Source organism: Rhinolophus sinicus, linkage group LG03 (genome assembly GCF_036562045.2).
Source record: "Rhinolophus sinicus isolate RSC01 linkage group LG03, ASM3656204v1, whole genome shotgun sequence".
Classification (NCBI taxonomy): domain Eukaryota; kingdom Metazoa; phylum Chordata; class Mammalia; order Chiroptera; family Rhinolophidae; genus Rhinolophus; species Rhinolophus sinicus.
Window position 1 is genome coordinate 72,920,801 of NC_133753.1, and position 18,428 is coordinate 72,939,228.

General features: G+C 52.6%; 4 protein-coding genes across 4 annotated transcripts; 3 read left to right on the plus strand and 1 right to left on the minus strand.

Annotated features, from left to right (window-relative positions):
- The first annotated feature begins 25 nt into the window (after positions 1 to 25).
- NOP9 (NOP9 nucleolar protein) lies at positions 26 to 5,203 on the plus strand. The gene is made up of 10 exons (XM_019714403.2): positions 26 to 404; positions 595 to 1,068; positions 1,759 to 1,869; positions 2,115 to 2,256; positions 2,370 to 2,562; positions 3,184 to 3,324; positions 3,727 to 3,852; positions 4,015 to 4,251; positions 4,468 to 4,573; positions 4,922 to 5,203. Exons 1-10 carry the CDS (start codon positions 158 to 160, stop codon positions 5,077 to 5,079), a joined length of 1,935 nt encoding a protein of 644 aa, XP_019569962.2. The 5' UTR covers positions 26 to 157; the 3' UTR covers positions 5,080 to 5,203.
- Positions 5,170 to 7,950, minus strand: CIDEB (cell death inducing DFFA like effector b). The gene is made up of 5 exons (XM_019714407.2): positions 7,793 to 7,950; positions 7,375 to 7,519; positions 6,308 to 6,457; positions 5,897 to 6,087; positions 5,170 to 5,733 (listed from the first exon to the last, which is right to left on the minus strand). Exons 1-5 carry the CDS (start codon positions 7,831 to 7,833, stop codon positions 5,601 to 5,603), a joined length of 660 nt encoding a protein of 219 aa, XP_019569966.1. The 5' UTR covers positions 7,834 to 7,950; the 3' UTR covers positions 5,170 to 5,600.
- Positions 7,951 to 9,209: 1,259 nt separating this feature from the next.
- On the plus strand, positions 9,210 to 12,965 carry LTB4R2 (leukotriene B4 receptor 2). Its single transcript, XM_019714411.2, has 2 exons — positions 9,210 to 11,520; positions 11,868 to 12,965. The coding sequence occupies exon 2, from the start codon at positions 11,888 to 11,890 to the stop codon at positions 12,962 to 12,964; it is 1,077 nt and encodes a 358-aa protein (XP_019569970.1). The 5' UTR covers positions 9,210 to 11,520; positions 11,868 to 11,887; the 3' UTR covers position 12,965.
- A 2,707-nt stretch (positions 12,966 to 15,672) lies between these two features.
- Positions 15,673 to 17,665, plus strand: LTB4R (leukotriene B4 receptor). The gene is made up of 2 exons (XM_019714412.2): positions 15,673 to 15,793; positions 16,399 to 17,665. Exon 2 carries the CDS (start codon positions 16,408 to 16,410, stop codon positions 17,455 to 17,457), a length of 1,050 nt encoding a protein of 349 aa, XP_019569971.2. The 5' UTR covers positions 15,673 to 15,793; positions 16,399 to 16,407; the 3' UTR covers positions 17,458 to 17,665.
- The last annotated feature ends 763 nt before the right edge of the window (positions 17,666 to 18,428 follow it).

Consider the following 18,428-nt stretch of genomic DNA (forward strand, 5'->3'; position numbering starts at 1 on the left):
CGCCCGGCTTGGGGCGGTCGCGGAGTTATGACGTGAGCGCTGCGTCCTGAGCACGCCGGGGAGACTAAGCTCTGTAGGGAGTCAGCCCGCACCTGGGTGGGTGCTGTCCCGCTGCGGCCGAGGAAGCCTTCGCGGGCGGAGAGGGCCCAAAGCACCCATGGGGCTGGGTCCGCGCTCCGCCCATAAGTCCCGGCGCGGGTTCCCAGCCGGTGGCAAACGGGGGCGCGGGGCCAAGGGGTCGGGGCGTCCTCCATCAGGACGCCAGCAACAATCCTGCCCGCCTCCCGACGGGCGCTCGGAGCCGTCTGTAGATCCGCATCCTCATCTGAGCCCCGAAGCGCTGGGGTATTTCCGTCGGGCTCTGTCGGCGCTGAAAGAGGCCCCGGAGACCGGAGAAGAACGAGGTAAGGAGCATCTTCGGGGTGGCACCAAGAGAGGGACTTGTTGGGCATAAAATCCGAGACAGGCAAGGAAATTTTGGTGGGTTCCCGGGGAGCATCGCCGTCCTCACTCCCAGCCCCTTGGTTAAATGATGGAACATAACCTTATCCTCGTCTTAGTCTCTTTAAAATATTTATTTAATTATCTTTCCAGAGCTGATGGTGCACAATGTTTTGAAGGAAGTGGAGGCTCAAGCCCTAGCCTTGGCCACAAACAGGACTGGCAGTGAGATGCTGCAGGAACTGTTGGGGTTCAGTCCTCTGAAACCTCTGTGTCGAGTGTGGGCTGCTCTGAGCTCCAACTTGCGCTTTGTGGCCTGTCATCGATGCGGGGTCCATGTAGTGCAAAGTGCTTTGCTGCAGCTGCCTCGATTGCTGGGGAGCCCTGCAGAGCAGGAGGAGGAGGAGGAGGAGGAGGAGGAGGAGGAGGAGGAGGAGGAGGGGAAGGATGGTCCCTTGGAGACCCTGGAGGAGTTGGTCCTGGGACTAGCCTCTGAGGTGTGTGATGATTTTCTTTTCTACTGTGGAGACACACATGGCAGCTTCGTTGTCAGAACTCTGCTACAGGTGTTAGGAGGGACTCTTCTGGAGTCTGAGAGAGCCAGACACCGTGGCTCCCAGTCACCTGGTAAGTATTACAAGGGAAGGAAGTGGACCTAGAGGAAAGGAGAGTTTAGGAAGTTCAGAAGGAGAGAGTAAGCAGAAGACTAATTCTTATGGCCTTGAAGAATTAGCAGAGAAATTAGGACAGGGCTTTGCAGGCCAAAGATTGGTTTGCACAGAAGCCCACAGTGAGGACGCACAGGTGTGTTCAGGGGACAGCGACACATGACTCAGTGTACATTTGTATTCATACACATACTGGATTCAAGCAAAAGTTCAGGAAATAATACCCGCACTACATGCATCTCACTCTGATATTTTCTTTCCTTTTTAATTTTATTCTGTCCATTCCATTAAAAAGGTGCTGGTTGAGGCCCACTAAATTGATTTCATGATGCGCTCATAGTCAGGGACCTTCATTTTTAAAAACTCGGGGAAATAAGGTTAGAGAGTTTAGATGAGGCCTGATTTGGGAACACCTTGAATTCCTGGCTGAGGAATTTAGACTATTTCCTATGGATAATGGGAGAGCTGGTTGATGTTGCTTAGAAAAATTAAAATAGAAATGTAATCTTAATTCAGTCATCTAGCTGAGAAGAGATATTTAGTTGTATACTGCCTCTCTAAGTTGAGTCCTTATTCATCTGTGGAATTCTTCTCCCTCTTGGATGGTAGTTTGTGATCTCATTGCTGCACACTCTTGATCTTCCTTCAGAAGCACAAAGGGCCCCAACTCGGGAAAGTAAACCAACTGATTTCGAGGTTCCTGAATCCTTCTTGAAGCGTCTTCAGGATCTGAGCTCCTGCTTTCTGAAGGACATTGCTGGTAAGGAGGGAAATAGGAGAGTCTAAGATCTACTTTTCTAGAGGTGATTATCTTCAAATAAGGCCCTTATTTAGACCATCTTATTTCTCTTCTTTTCAAATCTGATCTGATTTGATGTTGCAAAGACTCTTTATAGACGCTTTGTGTCCATAATCCCTTGTACCATGTTACTTGAGGTTTGAGGTTGTATAGGCTGTCTGAATTTGGGGGAAGGTGCTTTTATTATTTCTGCTCTCTCCCCACAGTGTTTGTCACTGACAAGATTTCCAGCTTCTGCCTTCAAGTGGCCTTGCAGATCTTACACCGCAAACTGCCCCAGTTTTGTGCCCACCTCTGTAATGCTGTGATTGGCTACCTGAGTAACCGCAGTTCCTCAGCAGATGGCAGGTATGGTCAGGGCCTCAGGATTAACCAAGATTGATGGGGCTGTGTGAAATGAATGAGGAGATGTAGGTATTTTGGATGAAGTGGAGTTAAGACTACCTTCTCCTTGTCCCCAGCCCCCTACTGCTATTTCTGCGGGATCAGACGAGCTCCAGACTCCTAGAGCAGATGCTGCTGGTGTTGGAGCCCCCGAGGCTCCAGAGCCTCTTTGAGGATCACTTCCAAGGGCAGCTGCAGACCCTGGCTGCACATCCTATTGCCAATTTCCCTTTGCAGCGTTTACTGGATGCTATCTCTACTCCTGAGCTAGTGAGTTGAGAACTTGGCTGGGTCTGTTTCTGTACTCTCTTGTTTCTGTTATTTGGGCCTTATTTTATTGTGTGCCTGCCTCTGTATCTCTGACTGTGTGCTGGCTATTCCCCTTAAACAGTTATTCCTGGGTGTTTCCCAGAGCTTAGGGTGAAGGTGTCTTCTTCCCAGAAAGGATGTGCTTTGGTTTCTCTAAGGTGCCAATATCCGTTAGCAGCTTGAGGTTTCATGGCCCACTCATACTGGGTACTTGTCTACAGATGCACGTGAACGCTGGAGCTGTTGCCATAGCTTCTCCTTTCCTTTGCTGCTTAGTGCCAAGGTGTGCTCCCTGGGGTCCTGTGGGTTAGGAGTTAGCGGGGAAGGGCAGGTTTGATTCTAGTTCTCCTTTACCCTGAGAGTATGGCCATTTAAAGTCCCCTCCCCATGTGAGGTGGCATCTCGAAGAATGTGCCCTTGTCCTGGACCTTCCTTATCCAGCCAAACCAAAGTCCTGATATTGGCAATGCTTTTATGTTTCATCTAGCATTTTTAGTTGTTTTTGGCAGGAAGATTTGTCTGAATAATTTAGTTCACAGTTACCAAAATGACAAAGATTCTTTATCCCATGTCTCCGCTCAGCTGTCCCCCGTGTTTGAGGAGCTGAGCCCTGCCCTGGAAGCTGTGCTGGCCCAGGGTCACCCAGGGGTAGTCATTGCTCTGGTGGGGGCCTGCCGCAGAATTGGGACTCACCAAGCCCAGGTCCTGCAGCTGTTGTTAGAGGTGAGTGGGTCTTACCTGGAACTCATTCATGCCCTCGGTTCAAATTCTACCTCTAAGACTTATCGAGTCTTTAGTCTTTGTATCTCTGTCCCCAAGAAGTTTAATGCCCAGGGAGTTCACAGATAACAGGGGAAAATGAGGCCAAAGCCATCTCGTATCCCTGTGATGAAAACTGTCTCTCAGAATGAAGAGAGTTTATTTAAGGAATAAATATCTACTTGATCTCTGTTACATGTATAGAGGCTGGGATACAGTAGGGCAGATGAGATCCTGTCCACATGTAGCTTACATTCTTATGGAGTTAGACATTCTCACTGCTCCTGACTGCTTTCCCCTAGCTAGAAAATTGGGGTTAAAGATGAGGTAGTTCTCAGATTCGTTATGTTTTATTTTCATGTCTAGGCATTCCACTGTGCAGAGCCCTCTTCCCGACAAGTGGCCTGTGTGCCTCTCTTTGCCACTTTGATGACTTATGAGGTGTACTATGGACTGGTGGAGGAGGAGGGGACAGTGCCTACGGAGCACCAGGTGAGGTAGGGGAGAGGCCACGCCAGTGACTGACTGGGGACCAGGCCTCCCTGGGCTTAGGAAGCCTGTCACTGAGGTGAGGGTGGTGAGAGCTCTAGCTTCACTCAAGTGGAGGTGGCAATTTGGTGGCTGCCTCCTAATTTCCTTTGTCTGTCCTCCCAGGTTGAAATGGCCACAGCCAGGGCCCTGGGGGAAGTATCAGTCCTTGGGTCTCTACTGCTCCAGCATCTGTTACACTTCTCCACGCCTAGCCTTATACTTCGAAGTCTGGGTGCCTTGACGGGCCCACAACTTCTGACTCTGGCCCAAAGCCCTGCTGGTTCCCATGTGCTCGATGCCGTCCTGACCAGCCCCTCTGTGACACGCAAGCAGCGCCGCCGATTGCTGAAGACCCTAAAGGTTAGACTTCTGGCTTCTGGTTTGACTCTTCTGCCATTACCCATTTAGAGAACACGAGCTTCCCCCAGAACTGTTCTTCAGAGTCAGAGAGAGGGTATGTATTTCCCAGAGTCTTGACGTAGCCTCTGAACTTCTGAAACTTCACTGCCCCCTGCCCTGCCCAACAAATTTTTGTGGACTGCCCTAGAGGGACCTACATTGCTTGTCTCACTGCAGGGACAATATGTGGCTCTGGCTTGCAGTCGCCATGGCAGCCGTGTGCTAGATGCCATCTGGGGTGGAGCAGCTTTGGGGGCCCGGAAGGAAATTGCTGCTGAGCTGGGTGAGTACCAGCACATCTCTTTGGCCTTTCCAGACTTTTCCTTCCCTCACTCCAAATAGCTGGGTGGTGTGGGAGTAGATTTAAATTCTGCAGAGACTTCAGTTCCAAAGGGGGGGTCTTGGCCATGGTACTTAGCAGTCTGCTCTCCCCTTCCCCTCTGCTGATTGTGCAGCCCCGTGCACCCACCCCTCCTCCCAGCTTCTGTTCTTTGGAGAGTGAGGGGTTAAGTCTATCCTGAGGCAAGCCCAGGGTCCAGGGGAAATGGAGAGACCTTCATCCCAAGTAGAATCTCTTCGAAGTGGGTGAATAACTGCAGCTGATACTGAGCATGAATGGTTCCCTTTGCAGGGGAGCGGAACCAGGAGCTGATAAAAGATCCCTTTGGCCACCATGTGGCTCGAAACGTGGCCCTGACTACCTTCCTGAAGCGGCGAGAAGCTTGGGAACAGCAGCAGGGCGTGGTGGCCAAGCGGAGGCGGGTTTTGAATTCAATACTTGAAGACTGAGGCCTTGGGATCTGGAACTGGGTGTTGATGGGGGAGGGGGAAGGGTGTGTCTATCGTGTCCCCCTCCCAGTTTAAATTGGAGTCAACGTCTTATTGGTAAACATTTTTATATATTTATTGGAAACATCTTTGTTATTCTTGGCAGCAAGGATACAAAGAAATAGAGATCTCCAGGTAAAGTCCACGAGGGCTGACTTCAGTGCACTGGGAGCTCAGGGACGGGAAGAACTGGAAGGACATCTAGAGGTAGCAGCAGTCAGGGTGGGATCAAGATGCTTGGGATGGGCGTGTGCCTTTCAGGGTAGGTGGGAGGCTGGCAAGATGGCTAGGAAGGGACAGCGTTCTTCAGGAATGGGTGTAGGCTAGGGGGCTAAGGCATTATGCTGATGGGATTAGAGGACAGTGGGAAACCAGGTGAATTATCTAGTCTGCACTGTCTGCAGGTCCCCAAACCTGATGCCGTCACAGGCCTTACAGCCATCCCTTGGAATGAGTCTAGGGGCAGAAGCTCAGAGCTCTTCTCAGTAGGCATGAAGGCGACCCTGCTGCTGCCACTGCCCAGCCCCTTCCACTACATGGCGAAGGGTGGAGGAAATTCCCAGCAACATCTGGCCCAGGCCTTGCAGCAGTGTGGAGGTCCATCGGAGGAGCTCCCTGAAGGGCAGAGAGGAGGCAGTCAGGTGGCCGGAAGGAAGCCATAGCGCTGGGGGCTGGGGGCTCTTCACCAAGGAGAGCTAATGGGGTAGGTGAGCACAGGAGAAGGAATTATGGGACTGCAACTGGAGGGATGGGGAAGTGGAACATGTTGGTCTCTGACCTGAGTACTTTCTTTGGGCCGAGTCCTTGAATGTCACAACTCATGGAGTAGAGCCCGTAGAATGTGGCTTTGATGTTCAGGCTCCCAAAGAGGTCTCTAGGGTTTTGCTTGTACACGTCAAAGGTGATGCGGGCGATGTCCTTGCTGTGCTTGGGCTTCTCCCGGCCGAAGCCATACGACAGCACCCCACTCTGTAGAGTAGGGTACCCCCATGAGTGCCTTGGCCCCTCACCTACTGACATCCACCACCAATCCTCATCAACCTTGGGGCAGACCTGCTGTCTGTCCACTGTAAGGTGTCCTTGACAACAACTCACCTCTGCCCCCAAGATCAGGGTTAGGAAAGAGAAGAGGCTTGGGAGAGAGAGAAAGGACTGGTGGCCTGTTGCGGCCCTGCTATGGGCCTCTCACCCTGCTGGGACTCCAGCTCTGCCCGAACTCCAGCACCATCAGGGATGTGTCATCCTCCAACAGCTGGAAGAAGTCCTCGCTCTCCACAGCGGTCCCGTCCTCCTCTAGCACCAGGGTTAGCACTCCACTTAGTGACAGGGTCTCCAGTGCCTGCCCGGTGGCAAGAAGCAGGAGGGAAATGGCAGAGCTTGTCCTGTGTCCCTTCTGTCTAGCAGCCCAGCATCCATTGGTTGGCCCAAGACACTGGTTGCTGTCCCAACTCTACTTCCCAGCGCTGTGCCATCTCTTCACATAGCTCCAGCTCTCAGTGTTTAGTTGTTGGGGGACCGTCACTAGGGGCAGACCTTTTTTTCCCATTTGCTCCTGCTTTGTCAGTGTCATCTTCCCCAGCTTCCCTCCAAGCCACTCCTGGGTTGGAATTGAGAAGCTAGCTAAGTAATCTTGAAGTCCATCCTTCAGGAATGGATGTAGGCTAGGGGTGTAAGGCGTTATCCTGATGGGGCCTGACACGATGGAATCTTATTTCCAGTGTCCCACCTCACTCTCCTCCACCCTCATAGGGTGCTCCAGAACTGTTTTCAGTAATAATGACAACCATTTTGAGTTTTCCTTAGTGCCAGGTATCTATGTAGCACTTTACATTCATTATCTTCTTTTACTCCTTTCAACAATTCCAGCATGTGTATGATTATTCCCTTTTTATAGATGAAGAAATTGACATTTTGATAGCTTAAATAACTTCCCAAGGTTTGACACTAGGAAGTGGCAGAATCAGGATTTGAACTTGGTCTGTCGCACAAATTGCCATTCCACACTGACTTGTGAATTCTATCCCTGCAACCCTCCTTAACTACTCCTTTGCCTACACCCAAAGAAAAGCCCACTCCTTGAAACAAAAGAGATGGACCCAAATGCAGCAGAAGTCATTGGGCTCACACCCCTCTGCAGTCCTCAGCAGGAGGGGCAGCCAGCTAACCTCAGCCCTTTCTGCTGCTCATTCCAAGTTCTCAATTCTTGAGCCCTTTGGCTGCCCCTGCGTTAGAAACCCAGGGACTTGGCTCACTCACCTTGTCTAGCAGTTCCTGGCGGGTGGCAGCTGTCAGACCTTTCCGGGCGGTCCGCTTATGATCGCAGACACGGAAAGGTCGCTGGGGTGGTGGAACTGAGGTCCAGACCCTACGGCCAATCTCAGAGCTCACGTTGGATACTGACCTGGTAGTTGGGGAGAAAGGACGAGGAGTGAGCGGTTTCCTGAATGTCCTGGGAGTGATGAGGGTGGGGTGGCTAGAGTTAGGGAGGGAGGGTCTAGCTTTTTGGATTAGAGTAGTGAGAGAGGGAGAGACCATGGGGTGGGAGTGGGGGGGGGGTTCAGAGCTGGACAAGCCCGCTGTTGGAAGTGGAAATGGGGAGGGGAAGGGGTATTGGTTCACGAGTTTCCCAGGGGCTGAATGGAGTTGGAGACCGGAGAGGAAGATTAGAAATCACCTGAGCAGACCGCTGGGGTTCAGGGCAGAGAGGTACTCCATGGTGGAGGGAAAGAGCAGGAGAGTTCTGGACTGGGTGCTTCTCCGCTGTGCTGGGCTGAGGTGTTGATGTTTTCTGTTACAGACCTGGGACTCAACCCGAGTGAGGTGGGGGATGAGTCAAGCCCGGACTCTGGCCCCCTGCCTGGCCTGTAAGAAGGGCAAAGTCCAAGGGGAGGGTGACAGGGAGGGGCCTAGATGGGGTCGAGGAGGAAGGATAAAGGCCCCGAGTTGCCCCACAGAAGCCAGGGAAGTTTTGTATGGGTCTGTCTCTGGCGGCAGCATGTGATGTGAGGGTAAATTAGAACTATGTAAGAGGACGGAATGTGAGCTCCGGTGTTTTTCTTTCTAGGTGGAGAAACTGCATTATGTGTTATTTGTGCTGCCACCTACTGAAAAAGCCATAAACTGCAGCTTTAGGGGCATCATGGGTGGGCTTGGAGAAATGGGAGGTGAGGCAGTGTGCGTGGGTGGGGTGTGAGGAGAGGGGTCCTGATCCACGGATCTCCAGGATCTTGTCTGGAACCCTGGCATTCTTGCTGTCCTGCTCTGTCCTTTGTGGTGTAGGGGAGTGGCTGGTTCAACATTTCTGTGGATTTGTTTAGCAGAACCGTCATCTGCTTCAGTCACACTGGATTAGTCATTTTCTCTCACCTTTCTCCCTTGGCCACTTAATGGGCATGAAGGAAATGTGTTTGTGGCGGGGCATCCTTTGATGACATCAGGACTTTAGCTTTTGGTGCCCTGTGTCCCATCTCTGATTTCAGGTGCAGTTATGATGGCCAGTTGTATGGAAGCTAACAGTGAACCCCTTACATGAGTGCAAGTCTCTCTGTTTTCCTGCCTAGGAGTCTTGTCTGAAGCTGTGGCAGTCCAGTCAGCTCCCTGACAAGTACAGGCTGCAAGGAGCGTTAAAGCCTTGTCTTTCCGGAAGGCATTCTGTGCACTTCCCAGAGGTTCCTGATGCCCACTGAAGGAGCTCAACAACACTTCTTATTGGCTTTCCTCTTCCCTCTCTTCTGCTCTCGCATCTGCTTTCCAAGCTGACCTCCCAAATACAGGATTACCTATACCCATGCCCTTAACTCAGACAAACTGGTGTACTTGCTCCCCAACCTACTGTGTTTCCCCGAAAATAAGACCTAGTAGGACAATCAGCTCTAATGCGTCTTTTGGAGCAAAAATTAATATAAGACCCGGTCTTACTTTACTAAAACATAAGGCTGGGTCTAATAATATAATAATATAATATAATATAATATAATATAATATAATATAATATAATATAATTAATATAATATAATTAATATAATATAATATAATATAATATAATATAATATAATATAATATAATATAATATAATACCGGGTCTTAATTTTTACTCTGAAAGACGCATTAGAGCTGATTGTCCGGCTAGGTCTTATTTTTGGGGAAACACGATAGGTCTTTTCAGATCTATATCTCCCCTCCGTCGTATATCCTCCTTAACTGCTATAACTCTACCAACGCCACTTTTATCCCTGCCCACCAGGCCTAATGTGGCTATGCGGAACTCCTAACAACTGGCTCACTGACCAACATGACCCCCTTAAGGCCATTGCACATTCCCATCTTGATAATTCCCTACATGGGGGAGACTGCACTCTAGGCACCTTGACCCCACAGGGCCTTATCATTCTAAACCTCACCCAGAGCCCACTCCCACACTGACAGAAGAGGGGCTTCGGACTTGTGATAGCAGGAGCAATTGCTACTGCTGCGGCTGCCGCCCCTTGGGGAGGTTTTGCCTGTCATGAACATACTTTAGGGGAGCTCACTAAATCCGTAGAAGACACTTCCCAAGAAACAGCAGATGCCCTGGCAGAACTCTCCAGGTCGTTAGTTAGATTCACTAGCCAATGTTGTTTTCAACAAATGCCTTGCTCTAGAGTACCTCTTAGCAGACCAAGGGGGTTTTGTGTGGTCATTAACAAGACCTGCTGTATCTATATTAATAATTCAGGACAAGTTGAAACCAGTATCAAAAAGGTTTATGAATGGGCAGAATGGTTTCACAAATACAACAGTCAAGGGGCGACTAGTTCCTTGACCTCCTGGCTCCTGAGCCCCTCTTGGTTACTCCCACTCATAGGCCCCTTAATCACCTTGTTGCTCCTCTTACGTTTTGGCCCCTTCTTGCTCCACCTGCTCATTAACTTTATACAAAAAACCATAGCTGAAGTTACCGGCAGGCAAATAGCTCTCACCATGCTCTTACAAGAGCACTGCTATAGCCCCCTCACCCAAAACTCTAATTAGGGATCCCGATCGATGCCCCCACTAGGCAGGAAGCAGCCACAGAAGACTGACCACCACCTTGTTTTCCCTCCAGGGGGTGAATTTGTTAGGCCAGGAGCAGAAACTGCCGTAGGCCTAGAGAAACTGTTGGGAATGTGCCGAATAGAAACCATCTTATCTTAGAAGCCATCTTATCTTGCTCCCTGCTTGCTTGTACCTGCTGGCTTGCATGTTTCTCACAGGAGCCCATGATCGACAGACCTGAATATTCCCAGACAATGGCATGGGAAGCAGGATATGGAACAAGAGGACATGGCCACACCCCCAAACCCTCAGTTATGATAAACAATGCAACGAAAAGCTCCTGAAGCACTGAACAGGAACAGCTTTGTTTTCCTCCTCCTATAAAACTCTGTACCCCTCTTACTCAGGGAGGTTATGGTCTTTTCTAACCTGACCTCCCGCAGCTCAAACACGCCAAATAAATTTTAACAGACCAATTTTGGTCTTCCGTGATTCATTCCTCTGACCATACCTAATACCAAGGAGCCCCCAGTTCTGGCTGTTGACTGGCAGGGGCCTTTCTTTCCCCTTCCCTCAACATTACCAATCTACAAGGTCCTCCTCAGATTTCTCCATTTCTAAGCTTTGCCTGACCTCTCCACCCAAAGAAGGCTTCTTTGCAGTATGTCTGTACCACTGTACCCTTTCCTTTTTTTCTCGCCTTGTATCCTGGTGCAGCCCAGTAATGTGGTCTCTTCATGGTTGTGTTATGACTCCTCAACCAGTTTATACACCACTTACACCTCCATGTATCCCCCATTCCCCAAAGAACTTAGCACCATGCTTTACACTGACAGCTGTCATGACAGCCCTGAGGGTGGAATGACGTTGGCAGGCCCCAAGGCAAGAGGTGAGAGAGGTAAGTGGCAAGCTGAGGGAAAGGGAGGCTCAGCAGGGTCAGGAGTCTGGAAAAAGGCAAAGATAGAGCAGCTGAGGGAGTGAGAATTTTGGGTCACCTCTGCTGAGTGCAGGCCAGGAAGGCGGGAGAGCATAAGGGCTGTAGGGTTGGGAGGGTTGGGACCAGAGCTGGGGCTGCGATGAGTGCAGAAGCAGGACCCAGTGTCCCTACTCACTCAGCAACATGACCAGGGAACCTTATCCGTATGCCTTCAGCTTATCCTGTTTCCTGGGGAGGCAGGACCTCACACGCCTGGACGTGTTAGTGATGGGAAGGAGTAGGGTGAGGGAGGGGCCCTAGGACAGGCCCCACCTTTCCCTCCACATTCTCGCCTCACCCTCTGCAAACCTAAAAGGCATAAGACAGGAGCAGGCACCTCGCCCACTGCTGCTTTATCTTTCACCTTCGCCAGGACCCTCATGGGAGCCCTCACCCTGCTAACTCCCAGCTGGGTAAGTAGATCTGCCCTGCACCTTTCTCCCCACCACTCACTTTTGCCCTGAGGTATAAGGAACGGAGGTGGATTAAGAAGGAGGGCCAGGCTAGAAGGGTGAAGGTGGAGGTGGTGACAGCCTGGGAGTCAGGACTGGGGAGGTCAGCTGACTGAGAGAAGGGGATTTGGGTTCCAAGAAGAGGTAGTGTTTGAGTTGGGGCGGGGGGTCTCGGAGGAAGCCAAGGCTCCCAGACAGAAAAGAATCAGGAAGGAGGGGAGTGGGGGTGGCACTGTCCATTCTCACTTGGCCTCAGGGGTACATGGGCTTTTGCCTCACACCTGAATGCCCACTATGGCTTTTTCCAGCCCCCTGTAGGCACAGAAGGATGTGGGACTGCTACCGTCCCCCTGGAAATGAGACGCTGCTGAGCTGGAATGCCTCGCGGGCCACAGGCACGGTCTTCCTGCTGCTGGCGGCGCTGCTGGGGCTGCCCGGCAATGGCTTCGTAGTATGGAGCTTGGCGGGCTGGCGGCCTGCACGGGGGCGACCGCTGGCGGCCACACTCGTGCTGCACCTGGCGCTGGCCGACGGCGCGGTGCTGCTGCTCACGCCGCTTTTCGTCGCCTTCCTGGTGGGCAGGGAGTGGCCGCTGGGCGAGGTGGGCTGCAAGGCCGTGTACTACATATGCGCGCTCAGCATGTACGCCAGCGTTCTGCTCACCAGCCTGCTGAGCCTGCAGCGCTGCCTCGCCGTCACCCGCCCCTTCCTGGCGCCTCGGCTGCGTAGCCCGGCCGTGGTCCACCGCCTGCTGCTTGCCGTCTGGCTGGCCGCTCTGTTGCTCGCCCTCCCGGCCGCCGTTTACCGCCACGTCTGGAGGGACAACGTGTGCCAGTTGTGCCACCCGTCGCCGGCGCAGGCCGCCGCCCACCTGATCCTGGAGACTCTGACCGCCTTCGTGCTGCCCTTCGGGCTGGTGCTCGGCTGCTACAGCGTGACGCTGGCACGGCTGCGGGGCGCCCGCTGGGGCTCCGGGAGACACGGCACGCGGGTGGGCCGGCTGGTGAGCGCCATCGTGCTCGCCTTCGGCTTGCTCTGGGCCCCGTACCACGCCGTCAACATTGTGCAGGCGGTAGCCGCGCTGGCTCCACGGGAAGGGACCCTGGCGAGGTTGGGCGGCGCCGGCCAGGCGGCTCGAGCTGGAACTACAGCGTTGGCCTTCTTCAGCTCCAGCGTCAACCCGGTGCTCTATCTCTTCACCGCAGGGGATCTGCTGCCCCGCGCAGGTCCCCGTTTCCTCACACGGCTCTTTGAGGGCTCGGGAGAAGCCCGAGGGTCCGGCTGCTCTAGGGAGGGGACTATGGAACTCCGAGCTATCCCTCGGCTCAAAGTGGTGGGGCAGGGCCCATACAATGGAGACCCTGGGGGCGGGGCGTCGAAGGACAGTCAGGGATGGGACCCTTGACACTAAACCCTACAACCAGGCCTGCGCTTCTCTATCCCCTTCCATCACCCCCTAGAACTCAGGGAAGCACTCTGGAGAATTTGGGAATCCTTTTCTGACCACAGTTTGGATCTGTCTGGGCAGAATTATCATACACCTGGGGCAGGCCCAGGTTCCTCCAAACTGAGGGATTTCAAAGGGTGATGGTCTATGTTAACGAATACTGTGCACTTGCAGGTTGGCATGTGCCCATGTGCCAGAGCTGCAGGCTTGTTCCCACTAGCTATTGTGAAAGACATTAGGCAGCTATTACACCATGGCTTAAAGGTGCTCCCCCTGGTGGTTCAGCATGCATGACTTGTACTGAAGCCACATGGTTTCCTTGCTGGGTCAGAGCCAGCCTTCAGTGGCATCTTGACCTGTCCTCCCCACTCCATGGGCCCGGGTTCCCTCAGGCCAACCCATATAACCACTCTGGAATAAAAGGGAGAAAGAAGGAAAGATATGGGCTCTTGGATGTGGGGTGGGGATGGAATCTATTCTCTGGGGTCTGTAAGAGCCAAGTGGGGGGAACACTGGCCCTGGAAGGTGAAACTCAATCTGTGGAGTTTGAAACGAAAATTTTCCTGACTGTTTTGTGGTTGGCACGGTGGAGGAATGGCCCTGGGAGACTGACATTTATCTTCCTCTCTGAATACACCAAAAAGGGGCCCAGGAGCAGGTACTCATTCACCCAGGGGACACTCGAGGGTTGGAGATGAGGGGATATGAGCAATGGTGTGGATATTTGGAGGACAGGAAGAATTTTTCAGCTTGGTGACACCTTTCCTTTCTCCTTTTTCTCTCTACCAAGTCTTGACTCCTCCCAAGATTGCTAGCTGTTCCTCATCCACCCTCACCAATGCTTCCCAGTCTCCATTGTTTGGAATCTCTCTATTTCTAGGCCTCAAAACTGTTGTGGATCCTGACACTTTTGTGTTTGGGGATGTAGGATGGAATTCTTTTTAAGGGATGTCCACGTGCACATACATATGAAGGTCGGATGGTTAAGTTCGTGTGGTCACTAGGGTGACCAACTCATCCTAGTTTGCCCAGGACGGTCCCTTCAGCCCCTGGCAAACTTAGGTGCTTAGTTACCTGAGTTCTGGTCACGCTGACCATTACACCAGGCCTGCTTTAGTGACTGTTCACACCACCCAGGCAGAGCTCAAGGGAGACAGCAAAGGAAATTTAGTCCTCAGGGTCACACCAGGGCCACCAAAACTGGGGTTAGAGATGGAGCACTGGACTTGGGAGGCAGGTATGCTTAGAGTATGGTATGAAAGAAGAAAGGCCATGGACAGAGACGGAGGTGGGGAGAAGCTTGGGGAAAGAGGCAAAGACAACCTATTTGTGTCAGAGGGGCCTCGAAATGACCCTGGAGCTCTGAGCCACAAGCTTTGATCCTGAAACACCGAATGCAGAGGCTTCTTCCTGTCCTCATGCACTAGGGAGGAGGGTCCCTAACTTCCCTGTCTCGTACACCCTCTGTGGTCAGAAAGCCCTTCCTCAACCCTGCCCTTAGTTCTTGCTGTGGTTTCAGCCCATTTCTTTTCATCATATCCTCTGCCTGATAGCTACTGAGTCAACTCTGCTCTTCAGAGAAAGTGGGGACGCTGCAAAGGGTAAGGGACATCCTTGACCACCATTACACTCAGCATCTTTCCTGAGAGTGACAGAGTTGGAAGGGAAGCAGGAAGGCTCATGGTTAGATTGAAGGAAAGACTTTTCAGTCCTTAGCTTCTACATGAGAGTTCAAGAGAGGAGGAAGGAGAAGAGAGACACTTTTGGGTGCTGTTTCCCTTTCTATAGTCCTGGTTTCCCCCCTTGGCAGGGCACATATGAGGCATCAGTGCCCCCACTCCCTCGTGCCTTTTCCCTGTGCTCAGTCTCTACTTCCTCTGTGTGTTTAAGGTGGGACTAGACAGTCAGCTGTGGGAAGGTAGGAGAGATGGGGTGCTGACCTCCTTGCTCAGTGCCCAGATCTTAAATCCAAACTCATGTGGCAGGGTAACCACATGGGCAAGCACAAGGCAAGCAGTGGGAGGAAGGGGAAGAAATTGGCATTCTGTGTGATACTGTGGAGACCCTTTGGACTTTGGCTTCTACCAAGAGAAGGGAGAACTGATTGCCTAGGATGGAACAAATCATTTTAAATGATAAGAGGGATGTGGATGCTGGAAGAGGGCCCTCTTCCCCTAACGCCTCTCATAGCTTGAATCCAAGCCAAGGAGAAGCTGACCTCTTTAAGTCATGAACTCAGAACCCAACCACAGCTCTAACCTGTACTTCCTATTAATCTAAAAATCTACTTGTTCACACAAAACGTAAAGATACCCGACATTCTGTGCCCTCAATCTGAGCCCATTTCCCCTCTCTAACTTCCCTCCCTCCTCCTACTATATGACACAATTTATTACTTTGTCCAATTCTCTAGTCTAGGCCTGCATCTGAGGCCACACCCCAGCCTACTCACTCCTGCACCCCTCTTTCCTCTCATTGCCCCTTTTTGGGCTCTTCTCATCTGGTCCCACCCCTGAGGGTCCTTCTTCCTGCTGGCCTCTTCTGGAACACAAAGACTATCCACCCTCCTAGTGTAGGGAAGGGATAGGAGGTTCAGCCCCACCCTCAGGAAGATGTGTCTTCCCCCTCCCCTGCTCCATGGTACTTCCTCTCTGGCTGACTTTTAGCTGACAGCACCCAGACCTGGGGCCAGACCCCGGGCACTGGGGCGGATCTGGAGATAGGCTACACCACCCTGCTCTGACCGTGGGATTGGCACCAGCTTCCAACCAGTAACCAGCAAAGCCTGTAAGTAAGGATCCTGGGAGGAGGGGAGGTGGTGGAGGGGCGGGGTGCAGCCATGACAGAAGGTGAAAAGGAATTTCTGAAGAAAGCCTGACCAGGGATAAAAGGACTCAGGAGGATTTGTTCTCTCCTTTCTATGAACTCCTCACCATCCATGTTATTCCTGGTGGACCCTGGGCATCTCTGGGGAGAATGGGTAGGGGATTGGAGGGTGTCAGTGGGTCTGAGGGGACTAAGTGCAGAGGACAGAGGAGCCAGCCTTTTGAGGGGTGCAGCATTGGTAAGGAAATCTCCCCAGACTGGTTTTGGGTTTGAAGGTGTCCAAAGAGAAGGAGGCTGAAAGGGTCTGGAAACGCTACCGCTGCTGTTGCTGTATATTTTGCAATTGGGTCTGTGGCAGGAAGGGGCCCCAGGGCCCAGTTAGGAAATTAGTCTTTCTCATCAGCTGGCTCTCCTAAGACAGGTCAGTCGGCAGTGACAAGGGCAGGATATTGCAAAGGTGCGGCTGACCTTGGAGAAAGACTAGTGCACTCTCGCTAGGTTTGTCCACGGTGTCAGGAAACTCCTTGGGCCCCTACCCTCATGTGTGTGTCCACCTCACCCCCCAGGTCCTTGCAATGGACAGGAACGTTACATCTTCGGCAGCACCCTCCTCAGGAGGTGCCATGTTCATCTCTCTGCTGACTATCGTCCTACTGTCAGTGGCTCTGGTTGTGGGGCTCCCTGGCAACAGCTTTGTGGTGTGGAGCATCCTGGTAAAGATGAGGAAGCGCTCTGTCACTGCACTGCTGGTGCTGAATTTGGCCCTGGCGGACTTGGCCGTGTTGCTCACGGCCCCCTTTTTTCTCCACTCTGTGGCCAGAGGTACCTGGATTTTTGGAGTGGCTGGCTGCCGCTTGTTCCACTATGTTTGCGGAGTCAGCATGTATGCCAGCGTCCTGCTAATCACAGTCATGAGTCTGGACCGCTCACTGGCGGTGGCCCGCCCCTTTGTGTCCCAGAAGCTGCGCACCAAGGCGATTGCCTGCCGGGTGCTGGTAGTTATCTGGCTGATCTCAGCTCTGCTGGCCACCCCTGTCATCGTGTACCGCACCGTGTTACAGAAAAACAGGAGCCAGATCTGCTTCCCGGAATACCCCAATGAAAGACACATGGCCTTCCATCTGCTCTTCGAGGCCTTCACCGGCTTCCTGCTGCCCTTCCTGGTGGTGGTGGCCAGCTACTCCGACATCGGGCGCAGGCTGCAGGCCCGGCGATTCCACCGCAGCCGCCGCACCGGCCGCCTGGTGGCGCTCATCATCCTGGCCTTCGCCGCCTTCTGGCTGCCCTACCACGTGGTGAACCTGGCCGAGGCCGGCAGAGCGCTGGCGGGCAAGGTCGCCGGGTCCGGGCCCGTGGGGCAGCGGCTACGCCTGGCCCGCTATGTGTTCATCGCCCTGGCCTTTCTGAGCAGCAGCGTAAACCCCGTGCTGTACGCGTGCACTGGCGGCAGCCTGCTGCGCTCGGCGGGCATGGGGTTCGTTGCCAAGCTGTTGGAGGCCACCGGCTCTGAGGTGAGCAGCACCCGACGCGGGGTCACCCTGGGCCAGACACTGAAGGGCTCCCCTGTATCTCCAGAGCCCGGACCCGCCGAGAGCCTCACTGCCTCCACGAACCCTCTGGAATAAAGCGAACTGAACCAGGCCTGGGGGGTGGTGGTGGAAAGACGCTGGTTTTCCTCCTGGCAGAATGCCCCCCTGCTGGCCTGACCCAAATGTGCATCTCGAGAAGGTGCGTGGGGGTGGACCGGAAGAAGAGGGAGGGGAAGGGCAAGTAAGGGCTGAGTCAGAGCCTGGCTCCCCTGGGCAGCTTTGCAATTAAAACTGAAGTCTGAAATTGGGTCAATGCTGTGTGTGGAATGTGTGTATTATGGGGGTGCTCCTGGGTGCCTTTATGGGGGGTCCCTCTCAATAGTTAAGAGGCACATCCTTTAGTTTCCCACGATTTTCAGTTTTGGAAGGGACACACAGACAGACATAGAAATCAGACTTGCACCTCCCTCCCCCATTGTGAGGCAGGCGGCCTGTTGATCATACTTAGAGCAACACAGGTCTGTAGACTCCTGAAGGAGCTGACCAAGGAAGACTACCCACGTGGCCTAATTAATCTCTCCAGGCTCCCTGACTCAGTGGACTGTCTGAGAAAACTTAGCACTGCTGTGAGATCTCCACCCTGAAGCCAGTGATAGTTATCATCGCTAGCCTGACTCCAATTTCCTGCAAGTAACCATCCTCTTCCCCAGAATTTGTTACATCAGCAGTCTGCCAGCCCCCCGTGCCGAACACACTCTGGCACAGGGTGGTGCTGAGGTTCCTCTGTGACTGTGGCTATTCTTCTGAAATGAAGATTCCCCAGAATGAGAGGATGAGCCATTCTTTCCTAGGGATGGCGGTTGTCTTAGAGAGCCTCTGTTCTGACAACATTTTAGGAAGATGATAATAGCAGTGGCAATGGAGTATTTTTTGAATCTCTCCCAAAAAAGAGCAACGAAAATCCATGTGCAACCTCTACAGCAAACCTAGAGTGTCAAGATACCCTGATAGATCCCAAAATATGAGCAGGTGGGAATGAACGATGGATATTTTAAAACCCACATAGT

What these genes read in the sequence shown, in the direction of transcription:
- NOP9 (XM_019714403.2), top strand. Translation starts at nt 158, where the DNA reads ATGGGGCTGGGTCCGCGCTCCGCCCATAAGTCCCGGCGCGGGTTCCCA. An exon ending in GGAGACCGGAGAAGAACGAG is followed by an intron (nt 405 to 594) that starts GTAAGGAGCATC and finishes TTATCTTTCCAG; the next exon opens with AGCTGATGGTGCACAATGTT. An exon ending in AGTTCCTCAGCAGATGGCAG is followed by an intron (nt 2,257 to 2,369) that starts GTATGGTCAGGG and finishes CCTTGTCCCCAG; the next exon opens with CCCCCTACTGCTATTTCTGC.
- LTB4R2 (XM_019714411.2), top strand. Translation starts at nt 11,888, where the DNA reads ATGTGGGACTGCTACCGTCCCCCTGGAAATGAGACGCTGCTGAGCTGG.
- CIDEB (XM_019714407.2), bottom strand. Translation starts at nt 7,833, where the DNA reads ATGGAGTACCTCTCTGCCCTGAACCCCAGCGGTCTGCTCAG. An exon ending in AACCCCAGCGGTCTGCTCAG is followed by an intron (nt 7,520 to 7,792) that starts GTGATTTCTAAT and finishes CCCAACTACCAG; the next exon opens with GTCAGTATCCAACGTGAGCT. An exon ending in GGCCCAAAGAAAGTACTCAG is followed by an intron (nt 5,734 to 5,896) that starts GTCAGAGACCAA and finishes TCTGCCCTTCAG; the next exon opens with GGAGCTCCTCCGATGGACCT.
- LTB4R (XM_019714412.2), top strand. Translation starts at nt 16,408, where the DNA reads ATGGACAGGAACGTTACATCTTCGGCAGCACCCTCCTCAGGAGGTGCC.